This window comes from Alligator mississippiensis, chromosome 8, assembly GCF_030867095.1.
Source record: "Alligator mississippiensis isolate rAllMis1 chromosome 8, rAllMis1, whole genome shotgun sequence".
In the NCBI taxonomy this organism is placed as follows: Eukaryota; Metazoa; Chordata; order Crocodylia; family Alligatoridae; genus Alligator; species Alligator mississippiensis.
In genome coordinates, this window is record NC_081831.1 from 35,163,981 (window position 1) to 35,180,350 (window position 16,370).

The window sequence follows — 16,370 nt, forward strand, 5'->3', positions numbered from 1 at the left end:
TTTCAATCCTGGTCCCAGTTGACTTTGAATATGATTGCCCAAGTGCCTATGAGCAAATAAATCTGAGAGCTACTATCATTTATGTTGGAGTGGCTAACTGAGTGGATGGGAAGCTTAGAGATGGTCACCTTTGCAGCTGACATGTCAAACCATAGTAGGGTAGGTAGCTGAAGAGAAACCAGTAGATGCAAAAGTCTGCAAGAGTTGCTTATCTGTTGCAGGTTTGCAAGAATGTTTAGACAAGACTGGCTTCATGGCCTACGGGAACAGACGGCAGTCACAATTTGGTCTCCCTGAGAACAGAAATGAGGAAGATGATGATCTGGACAAAGGAAACCTTGTCAAAGTAAGGAAATGAGAGTCAGGCAAAGATAGGGAGGCATAGTCTTCAGAAGCATGGCCATGCAATGTGCGGTATTTTTGTTTCAGTTCTCTCTACTGCTAATAAATTAACAAACCAGAATTATGCTGTAGTTCTAACAGGTGCACTTATCTGCACCTATACGTGTCCCTTCTGGCAATTTTTCCTTCTAACTACATGAAGCTTATTTAAAATGGACTCAGAAATCAAGGGTAGGCTTTTCCTTCAGGGGATGCACAGAGTTCATCTCACAGGATCACAAAAATAAAGTACGTGCTTTCTTTTCTGGGGATGCCCGAAGACCACTCCAAACAGGCAAACCAGGTTAATATTTTTAAATTAATGCTGATGCTAGCTCTGCTTTTGTAAGAAAGTTTTCAGACTGTGATGTTCACTAGGAGATTCCAGGCTTGCAGTAGACATGGCTTCATAAAGTGGGACAAGGGTGCAAACAGAGTGTCCAGAATCGGTGGCAAGTAGAACTGGCATCACTGGAGAAGTACAAGTCCATGTCTCAGAAGGGTGTGATGTGGGTCTGGCCTTTACCACTGTTACTTGCAGAAAGTCACAGAGAGGTATAGGGGCTTTTGGCCACCAAATCTTTGCATGTGTTTTTTCATTGCATCCTCCAGTTCACCTACAGCATACTACAATGTTATTTGTTTCCTGGTGATGAGACCTGAGTGAGTGTCACATTTGGCGCAGTTTACAGACTCAGCCTGGGTAACACTTGATCCAGATTAAATAGATCTCAGGAGCATTAGATGTGGGAACGCTGAAGCAAATTCAGGTTTTTGGTATAGCAACAGTCTCAATATTGATGGCTGTTTCTTTGTAGTGCTGACCTTGAAGCTGTGGGGACAGGTGGAGATACTATGGGACATGCTGGATGAAGGGAAGCAGTATTTAAAGGTGTGTTTACTGTGTCTGTAGCAGATGTTGCAGCAGGTGTTGAGAGGGCTTCCACCCCTGTGTACCTCAGAACAGAGGTTTATTGAGAAGTTCTTTGTGCTGAGCCAGGATGCTATAAGACAAGAAGTTCTAGAGGTAAGTCAGCTAAGTGAATAGCATGGGGGAAGGTGTACTGATCTTAATGTGATAACCCTTTGGGAGCAAGGAGATTAAATTAACTTGAGGGTTTGGATTCAGCAAAATTTGATTATTGTAGCATTCTTATCAGTGTGTACTTGAGCATCACACGTGGAGCTGTAATGTAAGGCACTATTACTCCTACTGAAATGACACCCAAAAATTATGTTCTACTCTCTGGATGGGGAAAATGAGTGTCTTTAAAGATGACTTATGTTCTGTGACCCATTCTATTTTCCAGCCACCTGCCACAAGCGAGACAGAAGAGGATGCAGCTTTTCCGGAGGAATCGCCTTGTGCCAAGATTAAGAGCCAGTACGTGCGTGACAAGTTATAACTCATTGCAATGATCACAGACCCTGGGCTTCTCAGAAGCACCTGGTTGAGGATTGAGTTGAATTGGACAGATTTTTTTTCCTTTATCTTTGCTGATCTCATACTTCTTATTCATTGATTGAACATTTCAGGGTTTTTTCCTTACAACAGTATCAAACAATCAGCATCCTGGATGAGTATTTGGAGGTGTCCCACCCAGATTCAGCAACCAGAGTGGTTGCTTTGGTCACCCAGACCTAGTGATGCTCCTGATAAAGTCAGTGAGGTTTTCTGTTACAAAAAATGTTGGCTCTGATCACATTTAGATTGGTGATACTTAGAAGTAACTCCACAGACTTTCTATCTTACATCCATGTAAATGAGAGTGGAATATGACCTTTTTTTTTTTTTTTTTTTTACAATATTGGGGGCAATTTGCCCGAAAAGCCACCTGATGGTTCTCTATTGCCAGTGGAACAGGACCTAAGATGGTGTGAGTTAAAATCCAATATTTATTCAGACAGAAGGCTGTCTGAAAAGATTCTTTATCCCTTGGTTCTGGTCCGATCTAATGGAAGAAGCAAGGCACAAAAATATGAACACATCTACAACTAGGAAGGTAGTTCTAAGAATTCTGATGGTATTATAACTTGGGAGAGGATAGCATGTTGGACTAGGCATCAGGAGAGCTAGTTTGCATTCCCTGGGTACACATTTAGTGTGCTCTGGTCATTACTTATTACAGCAATCATTAGGGCTCTGTGAAGATTCAGTGGAGATTCAGCCAGATTGGGTGGCCAAATCTCCAAATCCAAATTGAATCAGAAGACCCTTTAATTCTCTCCAAATTGAATCAGAACCCTCTGAATTGATTTGGAGAGATTCAGAAAGATTCATTGATTTGGACATAGACACAGCTTTAAATGCTTTTTCTACACGCCTCTAAGTACCAGGCAGCTTGTGAATGCTGCAGTGCTGGGCCACATGGAGTGTCCCACAGAAGTGCGGGGGGCTTCCTAGTGTGCTCAACAGCAGACCCAGAAGTGGATGAGAAGCACTTCTAGTCCACTTCTGGGTCTTCCGGGGAGTGCACAGGGCCCCCCCTGCACTCCTGTGAGATGCTCCATACGCCCCAGAATCGCAGCATTCACAAGCTGCTCTGGTACCTAGAGGTATGTAGAAAAAGCATTTAAAGCTGTGTCTATGTCCGAATTGCTGATTCTCCAAATCAGCATCAGATCTTCAGATTCAGATTTGGCCTATTTGAATCAGGGACAGTGATCTGAATCAATGAATTGAGTCACTGTCCCCAATTCGGGCCAAATCCAAATCGAATAGGGCCCGCTTCACGTGCTCCTAGCAATCATAGCTGTCCCACTGATTCCTAGTTCTTCTATGTCTGTTTGCTGTTGCCACCTGATGTTTCTCATCCTATACTCAAACCCTTTGGGACAAGGACTGTGTTTTCCTTGCATCTGTTTTTTATTTTTAGATAAGTCTATTGACATATACTGTGGTATAGGAATGGTAGTAGGTGGCTTGCTTGCTGATTTTGTAACTATCTGGTCTCTACAAGTCCTAGTCCCTTGATTATAAACGTGTCTCGCTGGGGTGTGAACTTTCAACTGTATATCATTGTTACTATCCATACCTCTGTAAGCGTCACCTTTCTGTCCCAACCACCTTCTTGACTGTAACCCTTATCCTAGACTAGAAGAACCTTCTGCACAGCTGCTGACTGAGATTTTCAATTCTTTGGAGCCAGAGCTGAGAAGTTTTATAGATACCTTCAATAAAGTCCATGAGTTTAGCTGCCTGCAAGTCCTGGTTACCTTGAATGACTACATGTTGGAGATACAGGGCTCTTCCTCAGCTTTGTCCTCCTCCTTCCTCAACACTGTCCTCAGCAACATGCTGCTCCTAGCCAAGAACAACTTCAACAAGTGCATTGTGAGTTCCTAGTTATAAACAGAGATGAGTTTCAGGTAGTGTTGGAAGCTCAAAATAGTGTTATAATCAATAGATCTTTTGCACCTTGTATAAGCCAGTATCATTTATACCACTGAAGTCAGTCTCCAGCACTGGAGTGAATAATAATTTATACTAGGCATGGATTCATCCTTCAGATCTTGTAAGGCCTGAAATCACACCACGTGGCCCATACATAGTGTGAGAGACTATTCTCACTTGTCATTGAGTTCTGCAAGTTCACACAAAGCTGGGAAGCCACAGGAGTTCCTAAAACCATGGATGGAAATGCTCATGTAGGAGCTTCCACGTCTAAGTTATGGATTTAGATCTAGTCCATTTCAGCAGTGGCTACAAGTGGTGGCCACCTGTTCTCCACCAACAGTCCCTATGAACCAAAACAGGGGTCTCAGCGCAAGCTGCTAGTAGAAAAGTCCAGACCACAAAAGCACCACAAGTGATTCACATTAGTGTCCTTGTTGGCATTATCACCCCTGAAGAGCAGTAGGGTCCTGAAGTGGGAATGAAATTCATTGTCCAGTCTCAAATACGAGGTCAGATTTAAATATTATAATGGTCCCTTCTGGCCTTGAAATGTAAGAGCAGCTCCACAATTGAACATTTCGTCATGCAATGCATATTCATCCCATGCAGATGATAAATTCTGTCTCTCCAGAGCACAGAAGCCCAGTTACACTGATGTTGGTGTGTAGGCTGTGGTTGGTTTGCTTGCCAACATACTCCTTGACCTGTCCTCAGCTGAGACAGAGATTAGTCATGTCTGAGAGTGCTCTGCTTTATTTTACTGATTCCAGTATGCTCTGTGCAAAGAAATTGAGGAAGCAAAGTTGCCCAGCAAGATGAAGGGTGGGATCCTACCATTTGTGAGCCGCTTTGAGGAATACGTGAATTTCTCTGAGGAGGCTTTTAAGTGGGCCCAGCAGACAGGAGAGTTGGAGAAAGCCCACATGAGACTGGTGGATACAGTCTTCAACAGCAGTGAGTACACAGGTCCTAGATCTATATATGAACCTGAATCACAACCTTTGGGTCTGAATCAGTATTTCCGTTCCATATGTTAAAGCCTAAATCATGCAGATATTGGAATGGGGGGGGGGGGGGGTTGTTATGTAAAGAGGCCTATGTAAAATGTGGCACTGTGTGAGAGTTGGAGCAGTGAAACAGCTGCTCAAAGTCCAGAATTCCCATTTTGTGGGGATTGCTGCTTTTTCACATTTGTTTGGCTTCTGGTTCAGACAAATATCCTGGATTTTGTTTTCAAGCTTCTTGTGAAGCAGAAACTCTGAAAAATTAATGTAAGCATTTCAAAATTTCATTTAGATTTGTCTATATTTTTTACATTTTATATGGTTTAATTATTTTCCATTGTGTAGCTATGAATAATATGCATTACTCCTAAAGCTGTTACAAATATGACACAGTTGAAATACTATTTTATTTCATTTTTAAAATCATTAAAGGGCAGCTGCTACTTAGAACAGATTGAAAAAACTAATCTAGTTTCCTAGAGCAGTCTCTCCTCCTCATGTTGTAATGAAACGATTAAAAATTTTGACCTGAGGTCTACACACACACACACACACACACACACCCCGCTAAATGTCTACCCACTAGGTTAGCATGGTTAAAGATTGCCAGCTTTTATAGCCAACAAGACACAAAGGAACAACGAGGGTAGCACCATGTCCACCCCTAATGACTAGGTACTCATTTACAGCAGAGTTCTCTTAAAGCATGTGATATAAGTCCAAAGTAAGGCTTACTATGGCTCCAAAAGCATAAGTGTAAGACATCCTGTTTGCTCTACCACCATGCCTCTTCCATGTGTGCACCTATGCACATATATGAAGACTAGCCAATTACCCATCAAGAATGATAGGGGGGAGGGGGCTGGAATGGAGTACTGCCACCTAACACCCCATGCTGCCACTGTTCTGCCTCTTGCAGGGAGTAGGGTGGGGTTCTTGGCACTACTTGCAGGGAGCGGGGTGAGGGAGCCAAGGCCAGCACTGCTGGCCCTGGCTCCCCCACCCCATGTCTGGTCCTTCGCGTGGCTTCAGAATCATGGCAGCGCTCCCCCATGGTTAGAGCACTCTGATTGGTTGTTTCTGTCAGCCAATTGGAGTGCAAATAAAGTGTTATGGACAGACAGACAGACAGACTTAGGCTTTTATAATATTAGATTACTCATGCATGCATGTATTTGCCTGTAACAGGAGGGACATCAAGGTCGCCATGCTCTCCCCTGCTGCCTCCTTTACTGGGCCAAACTTCTGACTCACACCCTCCTATTCTCGTCCACCACGCCTTTGATTATATATATTATTTATGGTTTTTTATTTATTTATTTATTTATTTATTTTTATAGGGAGGCTGCCTTTCTTCTACTTGGCCACAGTTCTCCTGTCTCAGGTGTTCCGTGTACCCAAGCCTTATGAGCTATGCATGGCTCCTACCACCCCAATACCACACCCCAAGCCTTGCAGATGTAATAGATGTTGTTAGGTCTCTCAATTCGCACCCTCTCTAGTGCTCAGGCTCTCCACAGTCCCGTCTTTCTCTCTCTCCGTACCCTTCTCAATCATTGCCACCCTTCTCTGGGGCTCACCACAATGCTGCCCCCTTCTCTGGGGCTCACCCCACCCATACTGGGGCTTCTCAACAATGCCCCCTTCTCTGGGGCTTCTCAGCTGCCCCTCTCTGGGGCTGGGGTCTATGTACCCCGTATGCAGCGCCCTCACTGGCGCTGGGGTCCCCACACTATTGTGAGTCCCCTGTGAGGCCTCCTCCAACCCCTAATAGCCTCACCCAAACCACCAATGTAACAAATAGTAACATAAATACAAGCCCCTGGGCTACAACACAAACATAAGCCTCCAGCTATAACTACGCTCCAGCCTACCAGGGCTTCTCTATCCCACCACAATGACCAACACTACTCTGGCTTTCAAACTTGGCTTCTCTTTTCTAGCAGAGAACTTCTTTAGCTACTGGTAGGGAACTGCCTCTGGCCTCCTGCCTGTGCTTTATATAGGAGCCAGGCCCTGCCCCTTCCTTCAGCTGGCTAGGCAGGTGTGGGTCATTATCCCACTAGTTGCCTCAGCAGCCAGCACCTGAGGAGTTTTCCCTGCTCTCTCAGTAGCAGGCACCTTAGTGCTTTGCTACAGAGTCCTTGTATATACAAACATCAGGACTGGTTTGGTACCCAGGAAGCCCAGAAGTGCAAGATCAGAAGTGCCATAGAGTACCCTTCTTTCCTCCACCTTCCACTGCTGAGAACTGAGTCCAAGTTCTTGTGTGCTAGAGACTATCCAGGCTATACAAATTCACTATTTGAAACCCTTCTTCACACAGGCCAGGAGATCCCAGGAGCAAGAATAACAAAGCTCAGGAGATGCAGTCACTGCAAAAAAGCTTTTAGAAAGAGGCTGTCTCTCTCCAAAAACCATTGATGTATTGTGACAGAAAGAGGAAAAGACTGGTAGCTGACAGTTTGCCTTCTGTGCTACTGGACCAGAGATCTGTGCTGAGATCATAGTTGATCTCTGGCTTCCCAGCCTCCTGAGCTTGGGGTGCTGTAGAGTGATACCTTTCACTTCGCCAGAAGGCTGCACTGCAGAGCTCTCAAGGATCCCCGCACCTGACAGTCCTGAGCACTTTCCTCAGTGCTGAGCACTGACTTTGGTCTGGGCATTAGCCTGGATGAGCTGCTGACAAGAATCCACACTAATACAGTTCATGTGAGGCCCTTTCAAAACTAAAAAACATCTAAAGCAACTGGGATAAGAAATAAGAGTAAAGTAACTATTATTGGGATCTTTTTTCCTTCCAGTACTGGAACAGCCAGCAGTTCCAATGGGACAATCATGACCCTCAGTCCAGTAGCATTAGTGGGGGAAGCAAGCAGGGCACCATCCCCTGGCACTGACTTAGAGTTGGGACCATTATGGCTCCCTCCCTCCAGGAGTCTTTGTCACAACAAGCCCTGCCCTGCCTGGTCATAGGAGTTGGACAGCACAGCCCCATGCAGTGAATCTTGGAAAGGAGGGGAGTGGAAGGACACCCATCTGGGGAGGCTTTGCCATGATAGCCCATGTTTCTGCCTGTCCCTCGGCTGCATTAGCCTGAGCCCACAATTCTACAGCAGCAGCCCACAACAATAGACATAGCAGCAGCAGCAGCCTCCATCCAAGTGAAGAGAGCCCAGGCAAGTAAGACTCTGCTCCCCCTCCCCTTCTTCACCTTCCCCTCCACTTTTCAGTGTTCAACATAATTTCCCACTATACACCTCTGCCCTGGGCTCTGAAAGAGCTCACAGTGTCTCTGCCTCACTAGGAAGGCTAGGAAGGTTCAGCCAACTTGTGACAGGCTTAAGTAGTAACTACTTTGTAAGTCCAGTTTCTTGTTGGCAAGTGCTGGGCTTAACATGTCCTGCTTTTTCACTCTTCGTCTTGTGTCTCTCCCCTTCACCTTGGATAATGAAAGGTCCCTATATTCCTCTGTGCTTATTTTCTCCCTTTCTTTCTCTTTAGTCAATAATCTGTCTTCAGTGAACTTGAAAGTCAATACAGATATGGTCATAATGGAGAACTTCCATCACATGCACCGCTTTCTGTTGCAAAAGAAGATCTGCTGTTTGGAAAGCAAACAGAGGGAAGCCAAGGAAATGTACAGCAAGCACCTGGTTTTGTATGTCACCCAGTGCCTGGGACAGCCACTAGAAAAGCTCAAGGTGAGTACATTCTAAGCTATGACATACTCCAAGATGCAGCATTCAGGAGGCCCCAAGGGCACTGTGCATCTCTGATTTTACTGTCATCTCATTTGTCCCCAGAACTTAGGGCAGCCCTTTGCTGCCTACAGGACACTGCTGCTGCAGTGAGGAGGTAGGTAAAGGAGTCTTAGGTATGGAGGAAGGTATCACCTTTTCAGCAATATCAGACTTCTTTTGTCCAAAGTGCTTTGCAAGCATTGGCTGACTGAACTCATTTTCCAGGTTGGAGATCATTTCCTTCTTCCTGAGCGAGAGTGTGTTTCTAACCTTTAGAACTAAATGCAATGCCTCAAATGCAGAAGCTACACAGGGTGCGGATAAATCCTGGAACTGTTGTACAAAGATCATATAGACCATCAAAGGGATGTTGGTGTTAGGGCTAATTTTACTCATCATTACACTGCTGTTCTCTCTGAGCTCACAAGACAATAGAGACGAAAATGCTGTCATCTATGACACTACTCTGAATTCTTGTTCATTTGGGTCCAGATGCTGATGCTCCTTCTTATCATAAAAAGCAATCCCTGGCATCCTACTGACATCACTGGGGCTACTTGCAGAGTAGGGTACTTCTCACCATGAATGATGGTACAAGTCCCTGGCCCTTATGTGTGTCACGACCCAGTGATTTTGGTGCCTCGGCACTATGGTGTTTTCTTGTCACATGAGAGCCTCTTGCACAGCGAGGGTTTTTGCTGCATAAAGAACCCGCGTGCAGGAGAGAGTTCCCGCCAATTTGCAGCTGTCTTTGCAGGGTGCATTTCTCTTTGCAGCACAGAAATGCACGGTGCAAAGAGTTCCCGCCATTCGGATGCAAATTCGTGCCCCGCAATTGGCTAGTGCTAAATTATTCACACGTGGCAGCCGGTAATTGGCTTGCTGGCCGTTTAAAAACTAGCGCGACTTCCGCCCAAGTCGAAGAGCTTTGAGCACGCTGCAGAGTGCCTCTTAGAGATCTGACTTGCGGCTAGCTGGTCGATAGACTGATCACCTATCGATCCCTCTTCCCGTTGCCGAACGCAGTCCCAGACGTACCCTTTTCCCGCCGGCTTGAGTTACGGACGGATTTACTGGCATTGGCCTCGCCAGCTGGAGCAACTCACATTGTTGTCCAGACGACCGAACCGTTTCCGTCGCAGCCACCCGCGACGTAAGTAAAGTTTTTTACAACCATTAAACCTTGTCATCCTCTCCAGCCCGCCCTGACGAACGAGTAATTTCTGAATCACCTCGAGTTGGCTCAGCCTGGCCGAGACACTGTGTTTAGTCCTTTATAGACAGAGGGTTTTTTTATTACAATAGCACTTACAGGCTCAACCTGAGATCAGTGCCACGCTCTGCTAGGCCCAGTTACAAACACACATCAAGCTAGCAGAACTGTGGCTGCAGTTCATTACATTGACTCTGAATTGAAGGGGCTGACTCTGACCCCTGCCTTCTTTTTCAGCAGGATGTCTGGGGGTGGCTGATGCTAATTCTTTCTGGATGGATGCTTGTGCTGATCAGCCTAACATAAAGTCAGGGGCCCTAGGCAACTGCTTTGTTAACTGTACTAAAAGCACAGCACCACCAACTCAAGGAGGCATTCAGTTCTTTCCTATAGATTCTTGCCATTCTGGCAGCTCCTTGCTATTCTGATTAATGCTCACCTGCCTGTTCATTGGCCTGTAACTTCTAATAAAAACCAAGTCCAGCTTGACTTAATTGAAATTCCTGTTGATCTGATTTGCTTCTGGTCTTTGCTGTCAAATTGCTCATGCCCTGGCTTTGCTGGAAATTCAGCTCAATGTCTAATATTACCCTCAGCTTCAGTCTACACCCTGCCTGTGCTAGTCATTTGGATGTTTGGGATGTTTCAGCAATACAGGTGAGTATCATTTTATTAGCAGTGACAGGCTGCTAATGACTAAATTTATGGAGAACATTTACAACGGTCTACTAAGGAATTTATGAAAGCCTTAAGTGGCCTCTTGTTTATTCCCATACATAGTTCTCCAGTAAGGCTGTGCGAAATTTCACTGGCCATTTCGTTCCAACACTGTTTCCACCAATTTTGAGGTCGAAACAGCAAAATCAGGATGAAACAAAGGCCCTTGAAATAGCCTCAAAACAAAACGAGGCTGGTCAAAAGGTTTCAAAAGTTGAAACATTTCGACCATAGGCTGGGTATGAAACATCAGTCCAGCTGGGCTGACTTCCCATCTGCAGCACAAGATCTGGCAGGGGTCCGTGAGGCAGCCCAGCTGGGCTGCTTTCCTGTCCTCCTCGCTACATCATGCCAGGGGCGGAAGGCAGCCCAGCTGGATTGCTTTCCTGTCCCCCCCCAAACTACATCACGATGATGTAGCACGGAGGACAGGAAAGCAGCCCAGCTGGGCTGCCTGCTGCCCCTGGCACGATCTAGCGCTGGGGATGAGGTGTCAGCCCAGCTGGGATGACTTCGCATCCCTAGTGAAACTCAAAACAGCATTGAAACAGCCTTTCTGTTTTGGCGGAAAGGAATGGAACAGCTGTTTCGACTTGAAATGAAATTCGATACGAAACATTGTTTCGTCGAACTGTCAAAACTCAAGGCGAAATGGAATGGTGCCATTTCACACAGCCCTACTCTCCAGCTGTGGGCTGCCTACTTTATGGAAACAGGGTAAACATTTTTAGGGCACCTAAGTGATTTAGATATTTATGTCCCATTTTCAAAAGGAACTAAACATTCATGGACCTGAATTGCATTGAAAGTCTATGGGCCTGTCTATATTGTACACGGTGCTGTAGTGTAAATATACTCAAACTAACTTTAAACGAGTTAGTGCAAGTTCTAGTTGTGGCAGCATTGAATACTTGGCAAGCTAAAGTAGCCTGCCAAGAAACAAGGTAAATTAGCAGACCTTCATGCTCCTGTGTCTAGACTGCTTCAGGCACTTAAACTTGTGTAAAACAAGCTCAGGTATCTTTTATACTATACTGAAGACAAATGCATAAATCACTTGTGAAAATGGACCAGAGACTCCTAAAACATTTAGACGCTTTTGAATATTTTACCTAGGGATTAGTTGTTCCTGCTGTCAGCATTGTTTCATAGTTTCATAGAAGTAGGGTTGGAGGGGACCTGAGAAGATCATCTAGTCTGACTCCCTGCCCTAGGCAGGAATGAATACAGGGCTCTTATGACCCTTATTAAGTTTAAGCTCAAATGACCCCAGCTAGGTAGTTATCAAGCCTCCTTTTAAAGACCCCTAAGGTAGGAGCCAGCACCACTTCCCTTGGAATCTGGTTCCAGATTCTAGCCATCCTGACAGTGAAGTAGTGCCTCCTGATATCTAGCCTGAACCTACTCTCAGTCAACTTGTGGCCATTGTTCCTTGTTACTCTGGGAGGTGCTCGGGGGAACAGGGTCTCACCCAATCCCCTCTGGTTCCCCCTTGTAAGTTTATAGATGACTTCTAGATCCCCTCTCAGCCTTCTCTTGTGAAGGTTGAATAGGTTCAGGTTCCTTAGCCTCTCCTCTTAGGGCCTGCCCTGGTGTCCCCTGATCATGCGAGTGGCCCTTCTCTGGACCCTCTTGATGCTGCCCTCATCCCTCCTGAAGTGCAGCGCCCAGAACTGGACACAGTACTCCAGCTGTGGCCTGACCAGTGTCGCATAGAAGGGGAGGATCACCTCCTTGGATCTGCTCATGATGCATCTGTGGATACATGACAAGGTGCGGTTAGCCTTGCTGACTGCGTCCTCACATTGGCGGCCCATGTTCATTTTGGAATTGATAATGACTCCAAAATCTCTTTCTGCCACTGTGCTTTCAAGAAGAGAGTTCCCCAGCCTATAGGTATGCTGCTGGTTCTTCCTGCCCAAATGCAGCACCCTGCATTTGTCAGTATTGAATCGCATCCTATTCACATTCGCCCACCCCTGTAACCTGTCCAGGTCCAGTTGTAACCTGTCTCTTCCTTCTAGCATGCCCACCTCGCCCCAAATCTTGGTGTTGCCAATGAATTTGAACAGGGTGCTTTTCATCCCCTCGTCCAAGTTGCTGATAAAGAAATTGAACAGTACGGGCCTGAGGACCAAGCCCTGGGGGACTCCACTGCCCACCTTCCTCCAGGTCGAATATGACCCATCCACCACCACACTCTGGGTGTGGCCCCCTAGCCAATTTGTGACCCATCTGACTGTGTAGGCATCAATACCACAGTCACCTAGCTTTTAATGAGAATGGAGTGGGAGACAGTGTTGAAGGCCTTCCTGAAGTCCAGAAAGACTATATGCATCGCGACACCTGTGTCCAATGATTTTGTGACCTGATCATAGAAGGCTATCAGGTTGGTCTGACAGGACCTGCCCTTAATGAACCCATGCTGGTTGCCCTTGAGCATCCCTCACCTCTGCTGGCCCCTCCCAGGTATGCTCCTGGATAATTTTTTCAAAGAACTTCCCTAGGACCAAAGTAAGACTAACAGGCCTGTAGTTGCCTAGGTCCTCCCTCCTCCCTTTTTTGAAAATGGGGACCACATTGGTCTTCTTCCAGTCTTCTGGCACCTGGCCAGAGCACCACGTGTGAAACTCATATTCTGGATTAACTGTAGAGAATCCTCTGTTCTGCACTGACTTACACAGCCCCTGTAAAATTTCAAATTGGACTTGGACTCTAAAACCTTTAGACTGGCTGCTGGTACATGGAACAATAGAAAACACAGCATGAGTTTCTAATACCAGGTGGCATCTGTTGGTACATTATATATATGACTCTTTGTGGGCCTCCTTGCAGAACATAGAATCACAACAAGAAACAAAGGCATCCTCCCCTGTAAACCACATGCATAAAACAGGTTTTCTGGCTTTGTAGAAGACAGGGCATTGTCTCTTTCAGTCCAATGGTCAGTTTCTGCAGTTTATTCTTAGAGCTCAGTAAAGGGTGCGTAATGATGTCAGCAAACAAATGGTTGATAAATTATTTTCCCCTTAATCTCCTCAGCATTTCTTTGAAGGAGTGAAAACCCGTGTGGCTCAGGGAGTGAAAGAAGAGGAGGTCAGCTTTCACCTGGCATACAGTAAGCAAGAGCTGCGGAAGGTAATAGAGAAGTACCCAGGCAAGGAAGTGAAGAGAGCTCTTGAAACCCTCTACAAGAAAATTGTCAAATCTCTCTCCCCAGAGGAAAATCTATTGCCGGTAACTATAGCTCAGGCTCTACTTGTATGCTGTAGTGTAGCAGCATCTTAACATATTTTAGGAATTCAGACTTGACAAGTAATAAATGACAGGGAAAGGGGACATTTGCCTTTCTACCCATGAGTTCTCCTGCGTTGTCTCCTCCTTTCCATCTCTTATCTCCACTTTCTTTTGTCCCCCACTCATCTACTGTTGTTTCCCTCATCCCTCTTCCCACTTTCAAATATCTTCTCTGTGCTCCATGTTTCTCTTAGTAGCTTTTGTTTGACATGCAGCCTGATAATTAGTGAGGATGCGTCTATCCATCTAACATAAGGGAAATTATCATCATTCTGGTTTGAGATACAAGAAGTTCTGAGGTGTTCTCCATGCTGACCATTTGCCACCTCCTCAAATTGACAGTTGCTCTAATAGAGTATGTAGAGCAGAATGGTTACACAGTGCTGTTATGGACCAGTGAGGAAAATCAGGCAGTATGTTCCCAGTAACACCTGCTTTCTCCCTAGGTTGTCTGGCAAGCCATGGAGCAGAAGTTCATATGTCAGTACCAGGAGTTTGAGGACCTGATCCAACGCTGTTATGCAGGGTCAGGGATCACCATGGACTTTACCGTGGAGGACTTGCTGAGCTACTTCAACTCCATCACCCAGTTCAAAATGTAAGAACAGTCTTCCTCTGGACATGTGTCTGGTGAAAGCTGCTCCTGCTGCTGCCACTGTTCCTGTCAGCAGCCATGTAGCCAAGAAGACGTAACTAAAATATGCAAATTAACCACATGCTGGGTGCATCTACATGAGAGGCTGACTGTGCAGCAGTGCATCACAGCACAGACAGTGCTAATATGTTACTGTGCAGTATTATTAGGCTACTGAGCAGTAGCGTCACCTAAAAGACATTCACTGGTGCTACTGTACAGTAACTCCAGATACTGTGCATTTATTTAGTACTTGCTTTTACAAGTACTAATCAAATGCATAGTAGCATCTTGTGTAAATGCGCTCACTGATATTTGACACATGGTCTTTCACCCTGGACTTAACCAAATATGAGGGTCTACTGAATTACTGGAAAATATAACCAAACTGGAGATCTTTCACAGGTGTTGGTCTGAAAATTGCCCTCCCCTAACATAGGAAGTATTGGGATTCTAGCCATATCCTTTTGCTCAGGTGATCTATATAGCCAGTAATATACCTGACCCCCTGTATAGCTGTGAATCTCAGTGTCAATGGGATCACCCCTTATAGCACTGCTTTGTAATGTCCTATGAAAGTGAGCTGCCAAAGAGATCAGTTAGAGAAACCTGTGTTCCCCATATATTCTGAATGCACACAGTGTTGGTTCCTTGGCATTGAGCCCTACTAGAGAGCCAGGGGTTTCTCACTGCAGCAATGCTAAGCTAAAGTAAAAAGCATAACCTCCCAGCATAAAAACTAGAGATCAGAGCAGAATTTAAACTCCAGATCTGGCTTTCAACAACTCCAAAATCCCAAGGCATCTTGATCTAGGGTTTTAATAAAGTCCAGGAGAAAGATGAGAATAATTTGCAAAATGAGGATTTGAATCTGGGATTGGACTTCAAAGAAACTAAAGTTTGTGAGTGTTTGTATTTGAGGTTTTGGTTTTGGTTCATTTGTACAAAAACCAAAGTTTGTTCCCTTGTGTTTGTTCCTTGGGTAAGGTATTTATTTAGAGTCCATAGCAGGACTGTGCTGTCATGCTCTCCATGATGTAATTGAAATGAGCTATTTCTGTTCACTAATATGATTTCCATGGACTTGACCTCCAGCCAAGTAGCAGCTCTCCATTGGAATGACACTTGTTTCTTAGTTCAGCTGTACTGAAGCAATGGATCTATGTATCTGGATGACTTGATGCAATGCATAGGATTCCCACTATATCTGTATTAATTCTGTTAGTCATCTGAAATATTACTTAATCTGTCAGTTATGCTGCACAGAAAATTTAAAATTAGAGTTATTTTACATACCATCATTGCTGTTAATATTCCAGAAATTATATCATTGAATGGGTTCATGACAGAGCAGACTATTATCCATAGACACCCCGGACAGTTTCCCAGGGAACTTCCCACTCTTGTTTAACTCAGCCTGTTTCCTTATTGAGAAGCCCACAGCAGCATTCAAAAGTAATAAAATGTTTTCACTGTTGACTGCATTGCTTTGATCTGTTCTTACTGGTGACCTAGCAGCATATGTGATGTCACCATAGGCAGCCTTGCCTTGTGACACTGGTGCCAAGAAGAACCTCGAGGCCTTAGTTCAATACAAAGTAACATTCTAAAAAAGTGTATAAAATGCCTGCTCAGATGTGTGTGGCTTTGATGATACAACAATGCCCGATTCTTCCATGGAAGGCAGTGGAAACCCCACCATTGACTTCAATAGGCATGGTTCAGAGGAGTGAAAAGGCCATCTGTAGAGTATTGCATATTGTAGACAGGGCCTGCACTAGTGTTTTCCACACAGCTCCACCTGCATCGCTGCAAGCATGAAGCATCTTCCTTGCTTTTCTACACTGAGCTTCTGCTAAGGAGAGATTTACACTTATTACAAACTGTGAAGAAGTATCATGAGTTAAACCAACATTTGCTTAGGTCTAAAATGCCAAGCCCAAATGAATATAATGCCATCTGTCACAGAGCACTGAGGTGCCCT

The 16,370-nt window shown here is 45.1% G+C and overlaps 1 protein-coding gene across 2 annotated transcripts in view; it reads left to right on the forward strand.

Annotated features, from left to right (window-relative positions):
* The window catches only part of LOC102576035 (exocyst complex component 1), a 70,168-nt gene extending 54,298 nt beyond the window's left edge, over positions 1-15,870 (forward strand). The window contains exons 10-17 of one of the 2 annotated variants that reach the window (XM_014609953.3): positions 222-346; positions 1,295-1,408; positions 1,692-1,765; positions 3,475-3,715; positions 4,549-4,732; positions 8,287-8,486; positions 13,498-13,692; positions 14,199-15,870. In XM_014609953.3, the coding sequence (XP_014465439.1) occupies positions 222-346; positions 1,295-1,408; positions 1,692-1,765; positions 3,475-3,715; positions 4,549-4,732; positions 8,287-8,486; positions 13,498-13,692; positions 14,199-14,354 (1,289 nt within the window). In that variant the 3' untranslated portion in view covers positions 14,355-15,870. The remainder of the gene's footprint in view (positions 1-221; positions 347-1,294; positions 1,409-1,691; positions 1,766-3,474; positions 3,716-4,548; positions 4,733-8,286; positions 8,487-13,497; positions 13,693-14,198) is intronic. The other variant, XM_059732621.1, reaches the window with a different exon arrangement.
* Positions 15,871-16,370: the final 500 nt, after the last annotated feature.